This window comes from Myotis brandtii, unplaced genomic scaffold (assembly GCF_000412655.1).
Source record: "Myotis brandtii unplaced genomic scaffold, ASM41265v1 scaffold152, whole genome shotgun sequence".
NCBI lineage: Eukaryota > Metazoa > Chordata > Mammalia > Chiroptera > Vespertilionidae > Myotis > Myotis brandtii.
In genome coordinates this window covers 1,152,574-1,171,528 of record NW_005355502.1, presented here as the reverse complement: position 1 = coordinate 1,171,528, position 18,955 = coordinate 1,152,574, and the positions used below count along the sequence as shown (strand labels likewise).

General features: G+C 49.0%; 1 protein-coding gene across 4 annotated transcripts in view; it reads right to left on the bottom strand.

Moving 5' to 3' along the window:
• Window positions 1–18,955, bottom strand: part of LYRM1 (LYR motif containing 1) — a 28,715-nt gene that overhangs the window by 8,538 nt on the left and 1,222 nt on the right. Inside the window, exons 1-3 of one of the 4 annotated variants that reach the window (XM_014535845.1) lie at window positions 12,538–12,556; window positions 6,751–6,920; window positions 1,563–1,655 (exon numbers count right to left, since the gene is read on the bottom strand). In XM_014535845.1, the coding sequence (XP_014391331.1) occupies window positions 1,563–1,655; window positions 6,751–6,909 (252 nt within the window). In that variant the 5' untranslated portion in view covers window positions 6,910–6,920; window positions 12,538–12,556. Of the gene's footprint in view, window positions 1–1,537; window positions 1,656–6,750; window positions 6,921–7,538; window positions 8,238–10,988; window positions 11,075–12,537; window positions 12,557–18,955 lie in introns of those variants that run through there. The other 3 variants (XM_014535844.1, XM_014535846.1, XM_014535843.1) reach the window with 3 other exon arrangements.

Below are 18,955 nucleotides of genomic sequence, written 5' to 3'. Positions count from 1 at the left end.
AGTCTGGCTGAGGGGCTGAGGGCCGTTTTCCGGCTGGCGGGTGACTGAAGCTCCCAACTGCTCCTTTTTTTCTTTTTTTTTTTATTCTGGGGCTTATTTCTATGGCTGTCACTGGAGCTGAGAGCCGGCTTTAATTCTGAGGCCTGTCTGCAGCTCTGAGACCTCGGCGCTGAAAGCAAGGATCTGGGTTTGTTCTATAATTGAAACAATGTTGCGGTCCTGCTGGCTGAAGCCCGGCTGGCTGAAAGCAGGTTTCTGGGGTTTTGTTTAGCTTCTATATTTGTAACAATGTTTCTTAAACTGCAAGCTCAGAGGCCGGCAAGGCAGGCGGGGAACGTTGGCTTCCTCCGTCACTGAAGCAAGCAAGCCTCCTGTTTGCTTCAAGCTGCCTGGCTGCCAGCCGCTATCTTGGTTGGCAGTTAATTTGCATATCGCCCTGATTAGCCAATGGGAAGGGTAGCGGAGGTACAGCTAATTACCATGTTTCTCTATTATTAGATAGGATATATGCCTAAGTGACCATTATGACAGAACGACCAGTCAACCAGTCACTATGATGCGCACTGACCACCAGGGGGCAGACGTTCAAGGCAGGAGCTGCCCCCTGGTGGTCAGTGGGATCCCACAGGCCTGCAGGGATCAGGCCTAAACTGGCAGTCGGACATCCCTCTCACAATCTGGGACCCCTCGGGGGCCTAAACTGGTCGTTGGACATACCACAAGGGGTCCCGGATTGAGAGAGGGTGGAGGCCGGGCTGAGGGACACTCTCCCTCTACCCCCGCCCCCAGTGCACAAAATTTCATGCACTGGGCCTCTAGTTTAATACAAAATTTGCTGTGGATTAAATTTATAGTCTCCCTCTTACCCCTGTCCCCGAGTTCCCCTCTCAAGAAACTATTACCAGCAGTTTTTTGTAAGTCAAGGGTAGAAAATTGGTAGTTTCATATGATCAACCCAATAGTTACAGGGGTCACTTCCACAGGGTGTGAATTTTGACAAATTTCACTTTCTATCTTATGCATGCCTTTAATGTTTGAACTTTATTATTTTATTAACAACAACCTTGTCTAATATAAGAAGAAAATTTTTCCATAAAAAAGTGAAAAGCAAAAGAGAACGCTATGCAACTGCGAGCTGGCTTTCCCTTCTATACATGGGAAAGCTATACACGTAGGAGATAGTCTTCTTTGGCATCTTGGTTGGTCATGATAGGCTGATGGCATGCAAGGAGAGCTTGTTTCCAACATGCCTCCTGCAGTAGCTCTGGCCTTCTAGACCAGTGGTTCTCAACCTTCCTAATGCCGCGACTCTTTAATACAGTTCCTCATGTTGTGGTGACCCCCGATTTCATTGTTACAAATCGAACATAATTAAAGCATAGTGATTAATCACAAAAACAATATGTAATTATATATGTGTTTTCCAATGGTCTTAGGCGACCCCTGTGAAAGGGTTGTTCGACCCCCAAAGGGGTCGCGATCCACAGGTTGAGAACCGTTGTTCTAGACAAACACTCAGCAAAGGATGAGTACCCACCACGTGTTAACCGGGTCACACTTACTGGCCTTGGATACGGGATCTGGTAGTGCAGTCCGATTTCGATCCTAGCTGTGCATTCATCTATGCACTGCTTAATCTGGTCTGTGTCTGTGAGCTGGTGAAAGACAAAACGGGCATTTTTCTAATGCCACACAGAATACAGGTACACATTTTCTGAAACTCTTTTGATTTACCATTCAATAAACTAAATATTGATAATTCAAAAATTCAAAAGAAATCTATATATATAATATATATAAAAGCCTAAGCGACCGTTATGACCGGATGACCACCAGGTAGCTACGATGCACACTGACTACCAGGAGGAAGCTCAATGCAGGAGCTGTCCCCTGGTGGTCAGTGCGCTCCCACAGCCAACTTCCTGCAGCTGGCCAACCTCCCGAGGTCCCTCCCTGTGGCCGGCCAGCCCCCATTGGCCCCTCAGGGCGGCCAGCCCCAATAGGGGCTGGCCAGCTAACCTCCCGGCCCCGATGAGCCTGATTGGGACTGGGCAAGATGGGCCCCAATCGGCCCCGATCGCCAGCCAGGCCAAGGGACTCCACCCGTGCATGAATTCGTGCACCAAGCCTCTAGTTTAATATAAAATTTGCTGTGGACTAAACTTACAAAATGAAGTCTCCCTCTTACCCCTGTCCCCCAGTTCCCCTCTCAAGGACAACAATTACTAGCAGTTTTTTGTCTGTCTTCCCAGTGGTATTCTCTGCATATATCAGCATACATGTATACATGTAGGTTTTTTTCTTTGCTTTTATTGAATTTTTTTAAATTGGACATTATTGTAGGAGTCCCCCTCCACCACTCCCCCTTTGCCCACCTGAACCCTCCCTTTTCCTTCACCTTTACCAAATTATTGCCTGTGCCCAAGGGGTATGCATATATGGTTTTGGGGGTTTGTTTTTTTGAGCGAGGGAGAGGGAGAGAGGAATAGAAACATTAATGATGAGAGAGAATCATTGATTCACTGCTTCCTGCAGGCTCCCAACTGGGGATGGACTCGCAATCTGGCCATGTGCCCTGACTGGGAATCGAACCGTGAGCACCTGGTTCAAAGGTCAACGCTCAACCTGAACCACACTGGCTGGGCTGCATATGTTCTTTAGCTAAACCCTTCACCTTCTTATCTAGTCACCTCCCACCAACCTCCCCTTGGGCACCAGCCAGTCTGTTCCATGTATTCATGTTTCTGGTTCCATTTTGTTCATCAGTTTATTTTGTCCATTAGATTCTACAAATGAGTGAGATCATACGGTACTTGTGTCTCTGACTGGCTTATTTCACTTAGCATAACGCTCTCCAGGTCCATCCATGCTGTTAAAAAGGGTAAGGGATCCTCTTTTTTAAAGCTACATACTATTCCACTGTGTAAATGTATTATAGCCTTTTTTATCCATTCAAGGTTTTTTTCTCACTTTGTTCTGAACCTTGCTTTCTCCACTAATAAACTGAAACTCCTTCTATATTTATGCATGTAAAACTGCCCCATTCTTTTTTTTTAAATATATTTTTATTGATTTCAGAGAGGAAGGGAAAGGGAGAGAGAAACATCAATGATGAGAATCTGATCCTCTACTGGGGATCGAGCCCGCAACCCCAGCATGTGCCCTTGACTGGAATCGAACCTGGGACCCTTAGTCCACAGGCCGATGCTCCATCCACTGAGCCAAACCAGCTAGGGCTGCCCCATTCTTTTGAACAGCTGTACCAAATTCCAACATAATTTAACCAATCTTCTCCTGATGGACATTTAGGTTATCTCCAATCTTTGCCATTATAAACAAATAAGTTATGGATCCCTCTAAATTTTTTTGGCTCATATACAAATATATCTAAAAGATAATTTCCTAAAGGAAGAATTATGGGTCAAAGGGTATATGTTCATGCATTTTTAATTCTCATAGATAGTGCCTCTAGATTCAAATACCCAGTGATTTTCAACCTTTTTAATCTCATGGCACAGAAACTAATTAATAAAATTCTGCAGCACACCAAAAAATGTATTTTTTGCTGAGCTGACAAAAAAATAGGTATAGTTTTATTTCATTCCTATTGGACAGCTGTTGTGTTGGCTGTTGTCATTTTTTTATTTGGCTATCTAAAGGAAGAGAGGTCAGAGCCCCTGACTAAATAGTCAGGTATTTCATGTTTTAAACATTCTTGCGGCCCTGGCTGGGTGACTCAATTGGATTGTCATCCTATACACCAAAAGGCTGCAGGCTCAATTCCCAGTCAGGGCACATACCTAGGTTCTGGGAGCATATGAGGAGGCAACTGATCGATGTTTCTCTCTTACATCGTTGCTTCTCTCTCTCCCTCTCTCTAAAAATCAATAAAAATATATCCTCAGGTGAGGATTAAAAAAGAAAAAGTATAACTAAAAATTCTTGTGGTCCCCTCGTTGAAAATTGCTGCTCTAAGGGGCTGATGGATTTAAATTCCTTCAAGCAGCTATGAATCACATTCCCACAGCACTTCTTCACATCCTCGCACGTTGGTCAAACTTTAAAGTAACCCAATTGTCTCAGCAAGTGCTGCTAGACACTGAAGAATGATTCATCTCTCTCTCATTTTAAACTGTGAATTGCCTTGCTCATTAGTAAGGGGAAGAAATGGCTTCTGAAATTCTAAAATGGCCAAATGGTAGTAGTCCAGTTTCAAGTAAAAGAATGACAAGTTCATTCTCAACAACAGAAAGCTGGTGGTGAAGGGGAGAGAGCCTCTCACTCTGAGATGCCGTGAGTCAACGCGGGCTGCTAAGCAGTTGCCAGTGGCCTCAGAGCCAAGCTGGGCTGCAGCAGCCCCACAGGACACCACAGGGAAGGCTGGGCCGCGCGGCTTGGAAAGCCCAAGTGCCTTTGTGTCCCGTGGCACTTCCTGGAGCATGAGAATTGCAGTGCACAGACCCCAGTGGAGTCCCTTGGGCAGAGGCTCAGCTTTTTGATCTCTGTGCTGCTCAGAAGCTGTTGCTTTGATGCCCACCTTGGGAACATGTCCATGTCCCTTCCCATTTGCCTCTTAGGATTCAGAGCAATTCATGAGATACCTTTGGATTATTATCAACCTCTTACAGCAAGTGGTTACAAGAAACTACGTATGTCTGTCTGTAATGAGCAATGGGGGAGAAAGAAAGCCCTGACAGAGCTATGGCCACGGCGCCGAGGGCGCCTGGGCTCCAGCTTCCATCTGAACAAGTTTGGGTTAGAGTTCTCCAAATTCCACCTTTCAGAGGCTGCCTGCATGATTTGATGTCCCCACCACCTACACTAACACTAAACTTTTTCTTTATGCCCTGGCTGGCTTGGCTCAGTGAACAGAGCATCGGCCTGTGGACTGAAGGGTCCCAGGTTCAATTCTGGTCAAGGGCACATGCCCAGGTTGTGGGCTCAATCCCCAGTGAGGGGTGTGCGGAAGGCAGCCAATCACTGATTCTCTCTCATCATTGATGTTTCTCTCTCTCTCCCTCTCTCCTTTTTCTCTGAAATCAATAAAAGTTTTAAAAAAATAAAAATAAACTTTTTCTTTAAATGGACTCTTCTAAGCATAGTAATTGTGAAAGAACCTGATACTCTATTTTCTTTCTATACATAGGAAAACAAGCACATATGTTAAAATGAAAAGCCCATGTACCTCCCCCAACATAAAAATCTCACTTCTGCACCGCCATGCACACATGCGCCCTCCGCCCCCACACACTGGGCCCATGCAAGCAGCGGCAAGTGAGGGACTGATGGCTGCCATACTGGAAACCCAGGGTCTTAGCATCCTCAGGCGAGTCCTCAGGGCACGTGCTCTTGTGGCACCCCCAGCACCAGGCTGGGCATTGTGAGGCCATGGTCCCTGCCTTTACTGCCAGAGAGGACAACCTGACACCTAAAGCTACAGAAAGGCACAGTGGTGCACAATCAACTACCATTTAGGAATTCAGGACAGGGCTCATCCTGGGGTCAGGTGAGAGCAGAGAAACTGAGGAAGGCCTCCTGAAGGCGAATTGAGTCAAAGTATTTGTAACGCTGGTCAATCTATGACACCCACAAGGCAGGCCCATGAGCGACGCTCTGGAGTGTAAGGCACTGTATTAAGTTCATTAAGTACACTAATAATTTCATTATACACAAAGCAGACATTTTGAAACGATGCAATAAAAATAAACAGAAACAGCACTTGCAGTATTTGATTCCATTCCTCCCAGGGCAGTTTAAGGACCTTGGGGCTGCGTGGAAGCTGGTGTGGCACGCATGGTGTGCACCAGGAGCAGAGTGTGGAGAAGCTGGAGGGTCACATGACCATTATACTTGGGGGAGGTCCTTCAGGTGGGCGGTGAAAGGCCAAGGCTGGGTGCTCACATATGGGAGCTGGAACCACAAGGTAGCTGCCGGTCCTGGGCATCAGCACATACGCTGACCTTCAGAGGACCTATGGCTGGCAGCAGGGGTGTGGAGAAGGCGGGTCAGAAAGGAGACTGAGGCAGGGGCCAGAGTGGATGAAATAAAGGAAGTTTCATGAAGGAACTCAACAGCATGGGATCCATGAGATCACGCGGAGGCGGCCAGAGAGGTTGGGAGCTGGAAGCCTCGCCGTGCGCTATGCCAGGCCGTCTTCCTGAGGAGCTCCAGGTGATGCCTGAGGGCTTCCTGGGGTGACTGGATGGAGCCCCTCAGAAGTGGCTTTTGGCCCTGGGGTCTATTGGGGGTGCACTGCTATTAGACGGTTCCTAGGCACTACTGAGCCCATTCTGTGGGCCCAGAGGGCAAGCTCACTCTGCTGGCCAGAGGCTTGAGTGCAAAGCGAGGTCATGAAGGGCATCCTGTGCTTAATTCTAGTCTCTTCCCTCAGAATGGGTTTACACTTGGAGGCTTTGCCTCGTTTATGAACTGAAAAACAAAACAAAACAAAACCGTGTACCCTCCCATGGGAGTGGCCCACAACAGGCGCAGGAGTGCGGGTTGCTCCCGCCGGAACCCTGCCTGCGGCTCAGCTCGCCGACTGGGCCTGCTGCGGGTGCTGAGCCAGGCAGCCCAACCGAGACCGAAGGCAAGTGCAGGGGAGACCCGGCTGAGCCTCTCCTGCCCGCCGCGCTCTGCCGCTGTGACTGCTGTCCTCTCGACTTTAGGACAGAAATAGACAAACACAAGCAGCTGCTCTCCTTGCCATCTCCGATCTCCGATCTCTGATCTCCGACTGAGGCTACTCACATTTTTGTTTTTCCGGAACAGCGTCCTGGCTTCATGGCGGATGTACTGTTTTTCTCTCGCGGTGTCTTCCACCCGCCCTGACGCTGCCTGCCACTGCCTCGCAAGCCTGAAGATTCGGCGGTACAGGCCAAGCACTTCTTGTCTTGTGGCTGTGGTCATCCTCGCACTCACCGAAGTAGAAGAGGGAACATTTGCATGAAAACCCCACCTGAGAATAGGCAGCTAGAAGAGGTGCATTTTTAATCAAGCTCTTTAGACTAAAATTGCTTTCTCAAGCAAGCTGCTTGGTGGCACTGCTGGGCGGGTGCTGGCCTGCGCATCACCGCGTGGCTGAGGCTGCTCCCCGGGCTGTTTCCTACGACAGCCATTTTCACAAACATGGCAAAACCGAAACGCACATTCACTATTCTTTAAGCTGGAAAGAGTACTCGGGACGGGGCTCAGTGTGTACACTGGTAACTTACACCACTGTCCTGGGGGCCAAGGAGCAGGCACATTTTTAATAACTGAATTTAGTGCAGGAGCTGCTAACTCAAGTCCTTCCAGGCCCGGCCGGCAGGGAACGTGGCTGGCGGGGCAGTGGCCAACGGAGAGGACATGCCCCCTTAAAAAGGGAAGGACATGCCCCCTTAAAAAGGCCGCTTCTCAGCCCGGCCAGTGGCTGCCACGTAGAAACAAGGGCCTGGCGATGCCGGATCTCCGGATAGCTTACTAGGTGGCCTTCCAGATTTTTAAAAGATGAAATCTCAAAAAAGACACGAATTCATTACTTTGGAAAATGTGAGTACCATGAAGGCCAAGCAAATTGCGTCTGCAGGCTCGGTTCCACCTTAGTTCATCATAACCTTGTTGAAAAGATTTCTTGCGCTGTTGGTGTACGTCCTGTCCACAGAACTGCGCGTGCAGAGAACTAAAAATCTCGGTGATGACTGAAGTCCGTGGCCCCTCTGGGTTTTACTGAGACAACAATGTTTTATGTAGAGGACCTGGCTAAGACCCCACCTCAATGCATTCCCTAAAGTAACTGTATTTTAAAAAATTCCTGTTCATACCCTGAAATATTCCAGATACACAAAATGATACAGAGAGTAATAGCTGAAACCCTCACTGTCCCTCTTCCAAGTCAAATTCCCGTTTCTCTCCTAGAGGGAACACTAGCCTGACTGGTCTCTCACACGTCTTTGTAGGCAACGTGATATAGTGCTGCTCAGCAAGTTTTAAAACTGTATCTCCATGTGCATGGGCAAGGCCTGGCCTTCCTGTCCCTTGCTTTTTTGCCCATTTCTGTGAGACCCATCATGCTGTTCCTTTAGCTCTAGCTCATCTGTTCTCACTACTGCCATTCGGCCCACTGTCTGGTCACCCTGTGTCCACTCTCCTGCTGCTGGACGTTAGGTACTTGCTTCTTTTACTTGGGCAAAAACTTCAGCCTATTTCTCTGCTATTAACTTTAAATCAGAGAAGAAGGCCCACGCCTGGAGGATCCCGACTAGCCAGACTTATTTTTATTGATTTCAGAGAGGAAGGGAGAGGGAGAGATTAAAACATCAATGATGAGAATCACTGATCCCCTGCCTCCTGCACACCCCCTACTGGGAATCAAGCCCGCCTCTAACACGTGGAGCTGAGAAGAGGGAGAACAGATCAGAGAGGGAGCACGTGGCCAGGCACAGGGCCTCCTCTCCAGGACCCTGGCTTTACGGGCAGCTCACCAGGGGCAGGGAGGGGACGATGGAGACAGTGTGCCAGGCAGCCCTGGGTCTATGAGAACTTGGGCAGCTAAAGAATGTAGATGGGAGCTGGAAGGAGGGGTCGGCCCAGAAATTCCAAGTGCTTCCAAGGAATTCACCTCACAGGCCACCTCTCTTTCAACTGTGACTGCCCTTCCTACTCATCCCGACCCTGGCGACTTTTCCTGAGCAACCAGGACTGAACCAAGGCTTAACTGTTTGATGAAAAGCTTGAAAGCACAACTTCACCAATTCAAGTTAACAGGACTGAGGTTAAGAGCCGACACCAATTCTGACGTCCACGATGCTTCAGAGAAATTGCTTAAAAGGAATAAAAACCAAGAGAGAACATCATGCTTTGTGGCCAATCGTTAATAAAAACCCAGAGGAGATGATGACGTCTTCCTGCTAAGGAAAGGGTTCTGAGTGCTGGCTCTCCCTAAAATTCCGTGTTTTCCTGTGCACGTCTGGGAGTCAGCTCCTGTGAGAGGCAGGGCGTCTGTAACTAACTTCTACTAAAGATGCCTCACCTCCCTGTTAGCAGGACCTGGAGGAGAGTGCCTGGCATAGGAACACCGCAGCATCTCTGCTGCGTCTGAATTTAATTGCTTTCCTTCTCTCCTCTAAGAACCTCAGCCCGAGCTCTAACTGATCATACACCAGCACCTGACACAGGAGCCCTGGAATTAGGGCACTCACGGTAACAAGCAGAACAATTGGTACTTAACAGGCCTATTTTCAAAACACTTGAATGTTTAAGTGCTGGGAAAACTAATCCTAAAAGGGGGTAAGTGATGTCTCCTCTCCAACATCAGTTGACATAGAAAGCCTACATGTTACTGGACTGAAGGGGTCCATTTACCTACATGCATCAAAGCCCAATCCAACGGGAACAGGAGTTTGCAGCAAAGAAAGTACGTACAGGTTTACAAGTGAGGAGATGTGCCCAGCCCAGTCACAGGCAATTAATGCTAAAACACCTAGCCTCCCAGTGGCTCCCAGGAAATGGGCTAACGGAAAAGGTCATGATCATGGTGCCTGAAGGAGTGGGAGTGAGCGCCCTACTCATCACTGTATCAGGTCCTGTCTGGTTTCATGAGGGTGTGGTTCCCATGGTCTTACTGTTTCATGACTTGCGACTGAAACCTATCTGAAGTCAAGGTGCTATCTTGAGCTTGACCAACATTCTGTGGTCAACAGACCTCAGGCTTTATTCTTAAGACAGTTGGATACTGACCCTGGTGTCCCACGGGTTCAATTATTAAGAAAAGGAATGGATGGAGAGGAATAAGAAAGGGTCATGTGAAAGAAATGGGAGTTTCTGGGTGGCTCAGTTGGTTGGAGCACCATCTTGTACAACAAAGAGGTTTTGGGTTCAATTCTCAGTCAGGGCACATACCTAGGGTTGTGGGTTCAATCCCAGTACACATATGGGAGGCAACCAATCAATGTTTCTCTCTCCCTACAATCAATTTAAAAAAATATCCTCAGGTGAGGAAGGAAAAAAAAAAGAGGGTTTCTGTGTGGATAGAAATTATGAAGATTTCCCGAAAGAATGGTCTACGGTTTCCCATGGTGTTCTATTTTTTTTCAAAAAAAAATATTTTTATTGATTTCAGAGAGGAAGGGAGAGGGAGAGATTAAAACATCAATGATGAGAATCACTGATCCCCTGCCTCCTGCACACCCCCTACTGGGAATCAAGCCCGAAACCTGGGCAAGTGCCCTGACTGGGAATCCAACTGTGACCGCCTGGTTCAAAGGTCGATGCTCAACCACTGAGCTACACCAGCTGGGCCAGGTGTGTACCGTTTACAAGTCTGGCTTACCATTTCCTTCTAACTCTTGTGCAAAAAAAAAAACAAGGAAAAAAATGCCTCTGTTGTTCTTTCCTTAGAATCTTTCAGTTCTTTGGGGAACTCATGTTCTTTCTTATCTTAGGGTTACGTACCTATCTGTTATTTCTAGAAGGCTCTCTCCTGACCCCCTCCCATGTACCTTACCAACCCCTAGTCATCCTTTAGTTCTCCATGAAAACATGGAGGTCTCGGACGATCTCTCCCCCTCCCCTTCTGCCTCACCATATACGCCAGATCAGGTCTCTCTGTTGAACTGTCCCTTGGCACCTTGTATTTCTTCTTTGTAGCAGTGATCACTCAAGAAATGGCTTGTCAATGTCTGTCTTCCCCCACAGACTCTAACCTCTATGGGGACAGTACCACATGCATCGTATTCACTGCTGAATGCTCGGCACCTGGCAAGGTGCAAACTGCTAGTCAACAAATGTCTGCTGAATAAATGAAAATCTCATGCTATGGAAGCTTGAGATTCTAGAAACATCATCAGCCATGTATAAAAAATTTTTTAAAGTTCTTATCCTTTTGATTTATATTTGTCTCTGTTCCTAGAAAGTAACTTGTTTAGAAAAAGTACCTTTTCCCTAGAAGTCTTCCTTCCTATGGATTTAATGGCTAGACACCAACATTTATTCCTCCAACCATCACTGACCTCTCACTGATACAGAACCGACAGCCCTTTTCCTTCCTCTCTAGTTTCCGGGGTTGATCTGATGCAATGGGGTCTGCTAGGATTTCCTGCAGGACATCAGAAATATGAAGTTGTTCAGCGGTCCACAACTGAACTGCAGTATGGACTGCCTGTGAAGTCTATTCTTACATAATTTTTACAGTAAAAATTTTGTAACTTTCATTCTTATGATTGACTAGAGGCCCAGTGCACGAAATTCGTGCATGGGTAGGGTCCCTAGGCCTGGTGGCGATCAGAGCCGATCGGGGGCGTCCTGCCTGCCCACTGGGGCCTCCCTTCATTCCGCGCTGTCCCCTGGTGGTCAGCGCACATCATAGCAAGTGATCAAACTCCTGATCTCTGGTAAAACTCCCCAAGGGACACTTTGCATATTAGATATATATATATATACCAGAGGCCCGGTGCACGAAATTCATTCACGGGAGGGGGATGTCCCTCAGCCCGGCCTGCACCCTCTCTAATCCAGGACACCTCAGGGGATGTCTTCACTGCCAGTTTAGGCCCGATCCCGGCCTAAACCAGCAGTCAGACATCCCTGTTGCTATCTGCGACTGCTGGCTCCTAACTGCTCACCTGCCTGCCAGCCTGATCCCCCTTAACTGCTCTCCCCCACCAGCCTGATCACCCCTAACTGCCTCTGCCTTGGCCTCACCATCATGGCTTTGTCCAGAAGGACGTCTGGTCTAATTAGCATATTACCCTTTTATTAGTATAGAGGCCTGGTGCATGGGTGGGGGCCGGCTGGTCTGCCCTGAAGGGGGTCCCAGATCAGGGTAGGGGTCCCCTTGGGGGGTGGGGCCAGCCTGGGTGAGGAGCCTGGGGCAGTTTACAGGCCAGCCACACCCCAATCGGGGTGGGGGGACCCCGCTGGGGGACAGGGGCGGCCTGGGCGAGGGGCCACCAGGGGTTTGCAGGCTGGCCACGCCATCGGGGTGGGGGTCCCCGCTGGGGAGCAGGTGGCCTGGGCGAGGGGCCTGGGGCCGTTTGCAGGCCGGCCAGCCTCCTGATGGGGTGAGGGTCCCTGCTGGGGGCGGTTTGCAGGATGGCCAAGCCCCAGGCTTTGTCCAGAAGGTCTCCCGGTCTAATTAGCATATTACTCTTTTATTAGTATAAAAGATATATAGAAGATAGATATTTCTTTAAACTCTGCTTCTTTTCACCTCCTTAATCCCAAATCCCAGAATAAGAAGAAATAAGACATGAAGTGTGAATGGAAGAAACTGTGACTGGAAAGGGGCCTATTTTCTTTTTTTTTTTTTTTTTTTTTTTTTAAATATATTTTATTGATTCTTCACAGAGAGGAAGGGAGAGAGACAGAGAGTCAGAAACATCGATGAGGGAGAAACATCGATCAGCCGCCTCCTGCACATCTCCCACTGGGGATGTGCCCGCAACCCAGGCACACGCCCCTGACCGGAACCGAACCCGGGACCCCCCAGTCCGCAGGCCGACGCTCTATCCACTGAGCCAAACCGGCCTCGGCAAGGGGCCTATTTTCTTAAAATCGTACCCCATACATGCAGCCCCAAGCTTAGTGACCAGCACCTGCCGGGTGCAGCCTGTGTGGTACGATCAGGATGATGAGGCTTGCTGCTGCTGCACTGGCCTCGGTCATCGTCAGAGAAGCTTCCCCTACAGCAGGCATCCCAGAGACTGGCTGGGGAGGTGATGTACAATAAAAATATTTTCTTACTGCCCACCAAACCATGATTTAAAGTAATTTCATTTTGTAGTGATATAGCTTCCTTTAAATAAATGTATTACATAATATTTTAAGCTAGTTTAATATATAGGTAAATAACAGTAAAGACAGTGACAGTGGGCCTGAAAGAGCAATTAGAAGGTGCTGCTGAGGCACATTCCTTCCACTGAGCCATCCACTTGGAATGGCTATTGTGTGCCTGCCACCTGCCCCCGCCCCCCGCCACACACACACACACCCCAGCTCCCGGACTCTCAGGTGTTCTGGAGCAGCTGTCGCCAACCTTTCGGACCTCACAGACCACCAGGATCTGGAGCACCCTTCATCCAGCACATGCAGGCCTTGGTTTGACAGAAGGCCCAGGGGAGATGTCATCCACTTCACCCTTTCCGCCCCCATGGGAAGACCTTGCAGCATGAATACGGGCATTGAAGAGCAGAGATGAACATGCCCTCTCTCCTGACCAAATTTATAGAGCACGACTCTGGTCTCAGGAATATAAACATTCCCAAAACTGAGCTCTCAGGAGGCTTTGCCTTCTACTGAAGAAAAAGTGTTGCAGTGCAAGCCAAGGGCAGAAAAGGCAAGTTCCGAACTACTCGCTCTCAGGATCTGCCCCTGGCGCACTTCTCCCTCACCAGGACGAATGTAATCAAACTTCTCTTCCAAGGACTTTATGACTGAGGGGTGGGCAGAAGGTGAAGACTGTGAAATCTGCTGAAGTCAGTCTTCCGTGTTCGCTGTGCACCAGTGGTGGCTGGTCCGGGTCCTACGCCCTGTCTCCTCCATCTGGGACTTGCTTTTTGCCAAATGAAGGTCCCAACTCTCACCACTGCTATGCCTAGTGCTGACTCTCACCCTTCGGCTCCCCTCACTTTTAATGGGTGCCTTTTCCACTTTCCACCTACAAAACACACATTTTGTAAGGGAAGGGGATTAGGATTACAGTGGGGCCTTGACTTACGAGTGTAATTCGTTCAGAGACCGAGCTCATTAAGGAGCTCGTTAACTCAAATTACTCTATCAACTCAATGCAAAAAATCGGCTGAGAGACAGCTGGTATCTCAAAAAACTCGTTAGTCGGGACACTCGTAAATCAAGGCCCCACTGTATGTTTCATTCATTACACTCCTAAACTGGGCACATAATTGGAGCTTAAAATACAGGATGGGGCAAAAGTAGGTTTACAGTTGTTTGTATGGAATATAATACAATTATAATACAAAAATAAACTCCGCTTCATGTGCTCGTAACTGTAAACCTACTTTTGACATACCAGGTACATTTGTTAGAATAAATGACACATACGAACGTCCATTCTCATCTTATGATACAGGTGGTGGCATGTGGACCAGGTTTTCCAATGGAGGCCCTAGAGCACTTAAAAATACGAATTAACCCTCACAATAGTGAGTGTGAGAGCGGTGCTTGTCAGTTCCATGAAGGGCAGTGTGAGATGCAGGGCTGTAGGGAAGCCTCACTCTCAGTTCATTTAAGGCCCGTTAGGGTTCATCCACTGGACCGAAACGACTTACTTTGTTTCTGTGCAACTTAGAACCAAGCATACAAGGAATATGGGGTTGTCATACCTTTTTTAAAAAAACAATCCTTTGGGGGAATAAGGCTCATCACACCCAAATGATGAGGGAGTCAAAACTAACCCAGAAAACTTTCATTTGAAGAACCTCTAGGGAGCTGAAATGCTCTAACACCAAAGCAAGCTGGCCCTGGTAGCAGAGTAGGTAACGACTGTCTTAGAGTTTTTCCACATCCGTAAGAAAGAGGAGGTATAATGCAAACAATGAACTAACAAATCCTGACTTCACTACACTGGCAAGTCTTCCAGAGCCTCATGTTCATGAATGTAAAATTGGGCGACAACAGAACCTTCTTCAAAGAGTTGTAGTAAGAATCATTCATTAGATAATCCATGCAAATCACTTAGCGCAGGGGTGTTAACAAAGGCCAACGCCACCTAACAGCAAGACATGACGTCTCATTTATCTGTGCTGAGCCTGTCTGCAGAGGAAAGGAAATGGAGGCCTGTTGGCAGACGTACTGCTTTGTGGTGGTAATGGATTTTCCTAAAGCTGTTTCCCCTGCTCATTCAAACCCCTGTATGTACAGGACTCTTGTTCTTCAGTGTGAGTGACTGGCCCTGTTGGAGGACTGCTTATCTTCAGACCACAGAGCGTACTTCCTACTGAAAACATAATGCAGATGCCAGCACCAAAGGCAGGAGCAGGCTCCCCTTCCTAGTTTTCTTCCTTTATCTCGTACTCCTTGTTTATCCTCAGGGCACTTTTTCCCAGGTCCCAGATACTCCCTACAGCCTGGCATACACCATATCCCATGGGTGTCATCCTCACTCAAATCCAATGGCCTTCAAGCTGAACTGTGCCCCACACTTCTCTGTCCTCCTCCCCTCCATCAATCAGCCAACCCCCCCCCCCCACCCCCACCCCCACAAACACACACCACAGACTTGTTTCCTGGTTTAGGTTTTGGTTACTAGAATCCAAAAGGGAAGTACAATGCCACCCAATTTTGCAAATCTCAGGATAAGCTTGTGTGGCACCCTTAATCATACCACAGCTACTTTCTGAACAGTATCTTTTTACAAAGAAAGTGACAATGTCATTGAAAGGGCGAGGGCTATGCCCTCCATCTTGCCCCGTATCCTCCATGTTGGGGCAGTAGCCATGTGCTCAGGAAGGTACCTTCTTCCCGGAGGCCCAGGCCTCTGCTGGCCACGCCCGGGATTTCTTTAAACTGACCAATGACAATCAAAGGATGTGCGGGCCATAGCCTGTGTAACAAGACCCGACTTGCGCCTGGCCAATCGGCAGGGCCCACGGTCATCTCTCCTCCCCTCACTCCACCCCCCTATTAAAACCCCATTTTTTCCCACGGACGGTCTCTCTCTGCTCTTGCCGTTGCGTCGGAAGAGGCTGGGAGCCAGACCCGGGGCCGTAATAATAATAAAGGACTCTCTGCTTTTGCATCGGACTTGGCTGGCTCCCTGATGGTCTATTGGGGATCTTGAAATCTGGGCATAACAGTCATGTGCCAGAAAGGGGGCAGACAGTAGAGGGCAGATCATGTTTTAATTTTACCTAAAGGAAAAGGAATCAGGTTTGGCCCTGTAATATGGGAATCTTCAGAACACAGGGAACACACAGAACTATTGACGTCTGGAAGACTTAAACTCTCCCAACAAGATCTTATGGGTTAAGTACATTCATTCTGTTAGGTCGGAGAGAGCCCAGGATCGGATACATGCAGACATGTGACGAGATAATGGACTCCCCCTGGCATTTCTAACAGATCAGTGTGCCAGACACAGATACTGACTCCTTCCTGAATACCTTGCTGACCCCCCTGCAGCGGGAACTTCCTTAGCTGAATACCTCAGCTCATGTCCCCGCCCCTCACCCAACCGCAGTATAAAAAAAGCGGCCCCCTCCCTGTTGGCGTGAATCCACGTGCCCTGTCTTTGGGGTACGTGGGTCTCCCGGGGACGCAATAAACCTTTTCCTTTTCTTTCTTTACTGATTCACTGGACTCTCTTTATTTCTTACGCCGCCTCCTGAGCCACCTAACCTAACACATTCTAACTATACCAGGGAGGGAACACACTCGATTGCACTGGTAAGGGGACACCAATCAGGCTATGGTATCTGAGACATTTACAGCTGTTTTCCCCTCCAGGATCGCAATTCTAAATGAAAACCAACGTTCTGCCCTCAAGTCAAAAGTATCTGGTTCCTTATCTGCGTATTTTGAGACGAAGACCAGGTAAGGGGTCAGTCAGAGGGGCTGGGAACCAGTTACAAGTAGGAGTTGGAGGTGTGTGTGGGCCCGAGACAGATGAAAACTCAGTCCACGCCAAAGATCAACCCCACTCCTTCATTCACAACTATTTGGGATTCCCACTCATCATAGGAATTAGGGAAGCCCCCAAGACGAAACACTTAAATTTAAATGAATGTTTAGATCCCTCCTTCCTGATTATTTTCTAAGGAGCTGGGTTAGGAACCTGACAAAAGGACTTTGCCCCGAACATTAGATACAGCTGGGGCCCTCCAGCCCTGAGGCTGAGCCCATCATCAGTACAGAGCTCCCCGTGTGCAGGGCCCCTGCCTGCCATGGTAGTTTCCAAGTACCCTCAGCCATCAAATCAACTTGGCTCGCCTAGAGGCACTGAGCTCCTTACCACACAAAGTTCCTTCGAGTAGGAACGACGACTGTCCGTTTTCAGTGTGAAATAATTAGCAACCAGGACCTTCCAGCTCCACCTTCAGTGATAAAAATACCCCACTGGCCACATGCAGCTCTTGGGCACTTGAAATACGGTGAGTGCCCAACTGAATTTAAATTCTATTTGACTGAAATAGCTACATGCAGACAGCACAGCTCTAGACTGACCTTGCAAATCCCATGCCCACAGGCAGGTAGGTGTAGGGGGAGAGACTAGGCAAGGAGCACTGAGCCACAGGAAAGCAGCAGAGCTCCTTGGCTCCAGGTGGCTGGTGCTGGGTAGGAACCTCAGGCTGGTGCTGCCACATTATCTCATTTTTCAAATGAAGCGGAAAATCTGGATTTCAATGTCCAATTTTTATTTTAAAAAATTTTAATATTTGAACCAAACTGACAACATGCTGGGGAGCAAGACCTCAAATGCCCAATTTTTAAAAGTTAGTAAGTAAATTTAAAAATTAATTTAAGTCACGTTGTGGCTGAACAATGGCAGGCAACATCTGTCTCGCCAGTGAGCAGCTGTATGTGGCCAGCCTCTCCTGCTCAGACGGCAGGGCCTCTCCACAGCCACGGTGCGGCCACCGCAGCTCTTCCTCGGTGTCGCGGCAGATCCGAGACTGAAACCCAGGCCTTCCCAGTCTTCTTCTGGTTTTAGGAGACTGGCCACATCTAGATTTCGGCGGCGGCAGCAGGGACAAAAGCCCCTGCAGAAGCAGCTGGTCTGTGGCTGGCATCTTAGGAACACTGTTCTGACCTCGCTAGAGCCACATGGTGAGCCCTTTGCGTCAGGCTGTCTCTCCACTAGGAGCCAGCAGGACACAAAGACTAGTCCGAGGGGGAGACAGACATATAAACAAGCAAAGCCAGGTTTGCTACAATGGACACAAATCGCGTGGGCACAAGTCCCAAAGCACAGCGCCAGGGGAGGGAGGGGAAGCAGAAGCTGCTAGTGGTGGATGAGCCCCACTGACTAGGAGGGTGGGCCCCATTTTCCCAGAATATTAAGGGGGCCTCCTTGTCTATGTCAGTTTCCTTCGCAGGCTTCTTCTCTGGGTAATCTCTAAATGGAAAGAGCCCCCAGGAGGCGTGTAGGAGCCCAGGCCATCTAGAAATAAGTCCCTACTTGTATTGATTGTCTCTATGCCTTCCCCAGACCTGCAAATCCAACTTCTCAACATCTTCACCTGGATGGTTAATCTTAGCCAACCCAGTATGTTCCAGGAGAGCTTGGGGTTTCCCACCCACTGTTTTCCCTCTCCTGTACCCCTGACCGCCAGTCCCGAAAGTCTACTTCCAAAATACTCTGCGCCCCTCCGAAGACCCCCCCAAAGAGGGGTACCTTTGCCATGATCGCTCTTAAGCTCCAAGGGCCCTTCTTTTGTCTCTGTAACTTTTAAAATAAATGTTCTCTTTTAAACACGCAAAAAATGCGCTGTGAATTTAACTCTCCATTTCCACTGCAACTCAACACTGCCTGCCCCTCTCCCGTGGCTGCCGGCCTCCGCCTTCTCTACCCAGCAGCCACGAGTGATTTCCGAACATCTGGGTCACTAGGACCACGGCACCCCTTCCTAACCCTCCGGGGCCATACACAGACCTGACCCTGCCCACGGCTGTCCGACCGACCTGCTCCTTCCCCACCGACCCTCTGCCAAGGGCTCCGCCGCAGCCCCTGCCCGCCTCCGGCTCCCTCCTCCGGCCCCTGCCTGCTGCTTCCCCTAGAAAGCCCTCCGGCCAGCTCCCGCTCCTCGGACCCGCACAGCCGGCCTCCTCCGAGCCACCTCACCCGATGTGGAGCGCTCCCCTCCCCACCAGCCCATCGGGCATCACTGTCGTCGGGGGCGCTCGCTCGCTGGCATCTTCCTTATTGATCTACTTTTTAACTTTCTCTCGGACTCGAATAAAAAGTCGCGGAGCACAGCCCTGCGGCGAACGGTGTTACGGCGCAGGCTCTCGCTGCCTAGAA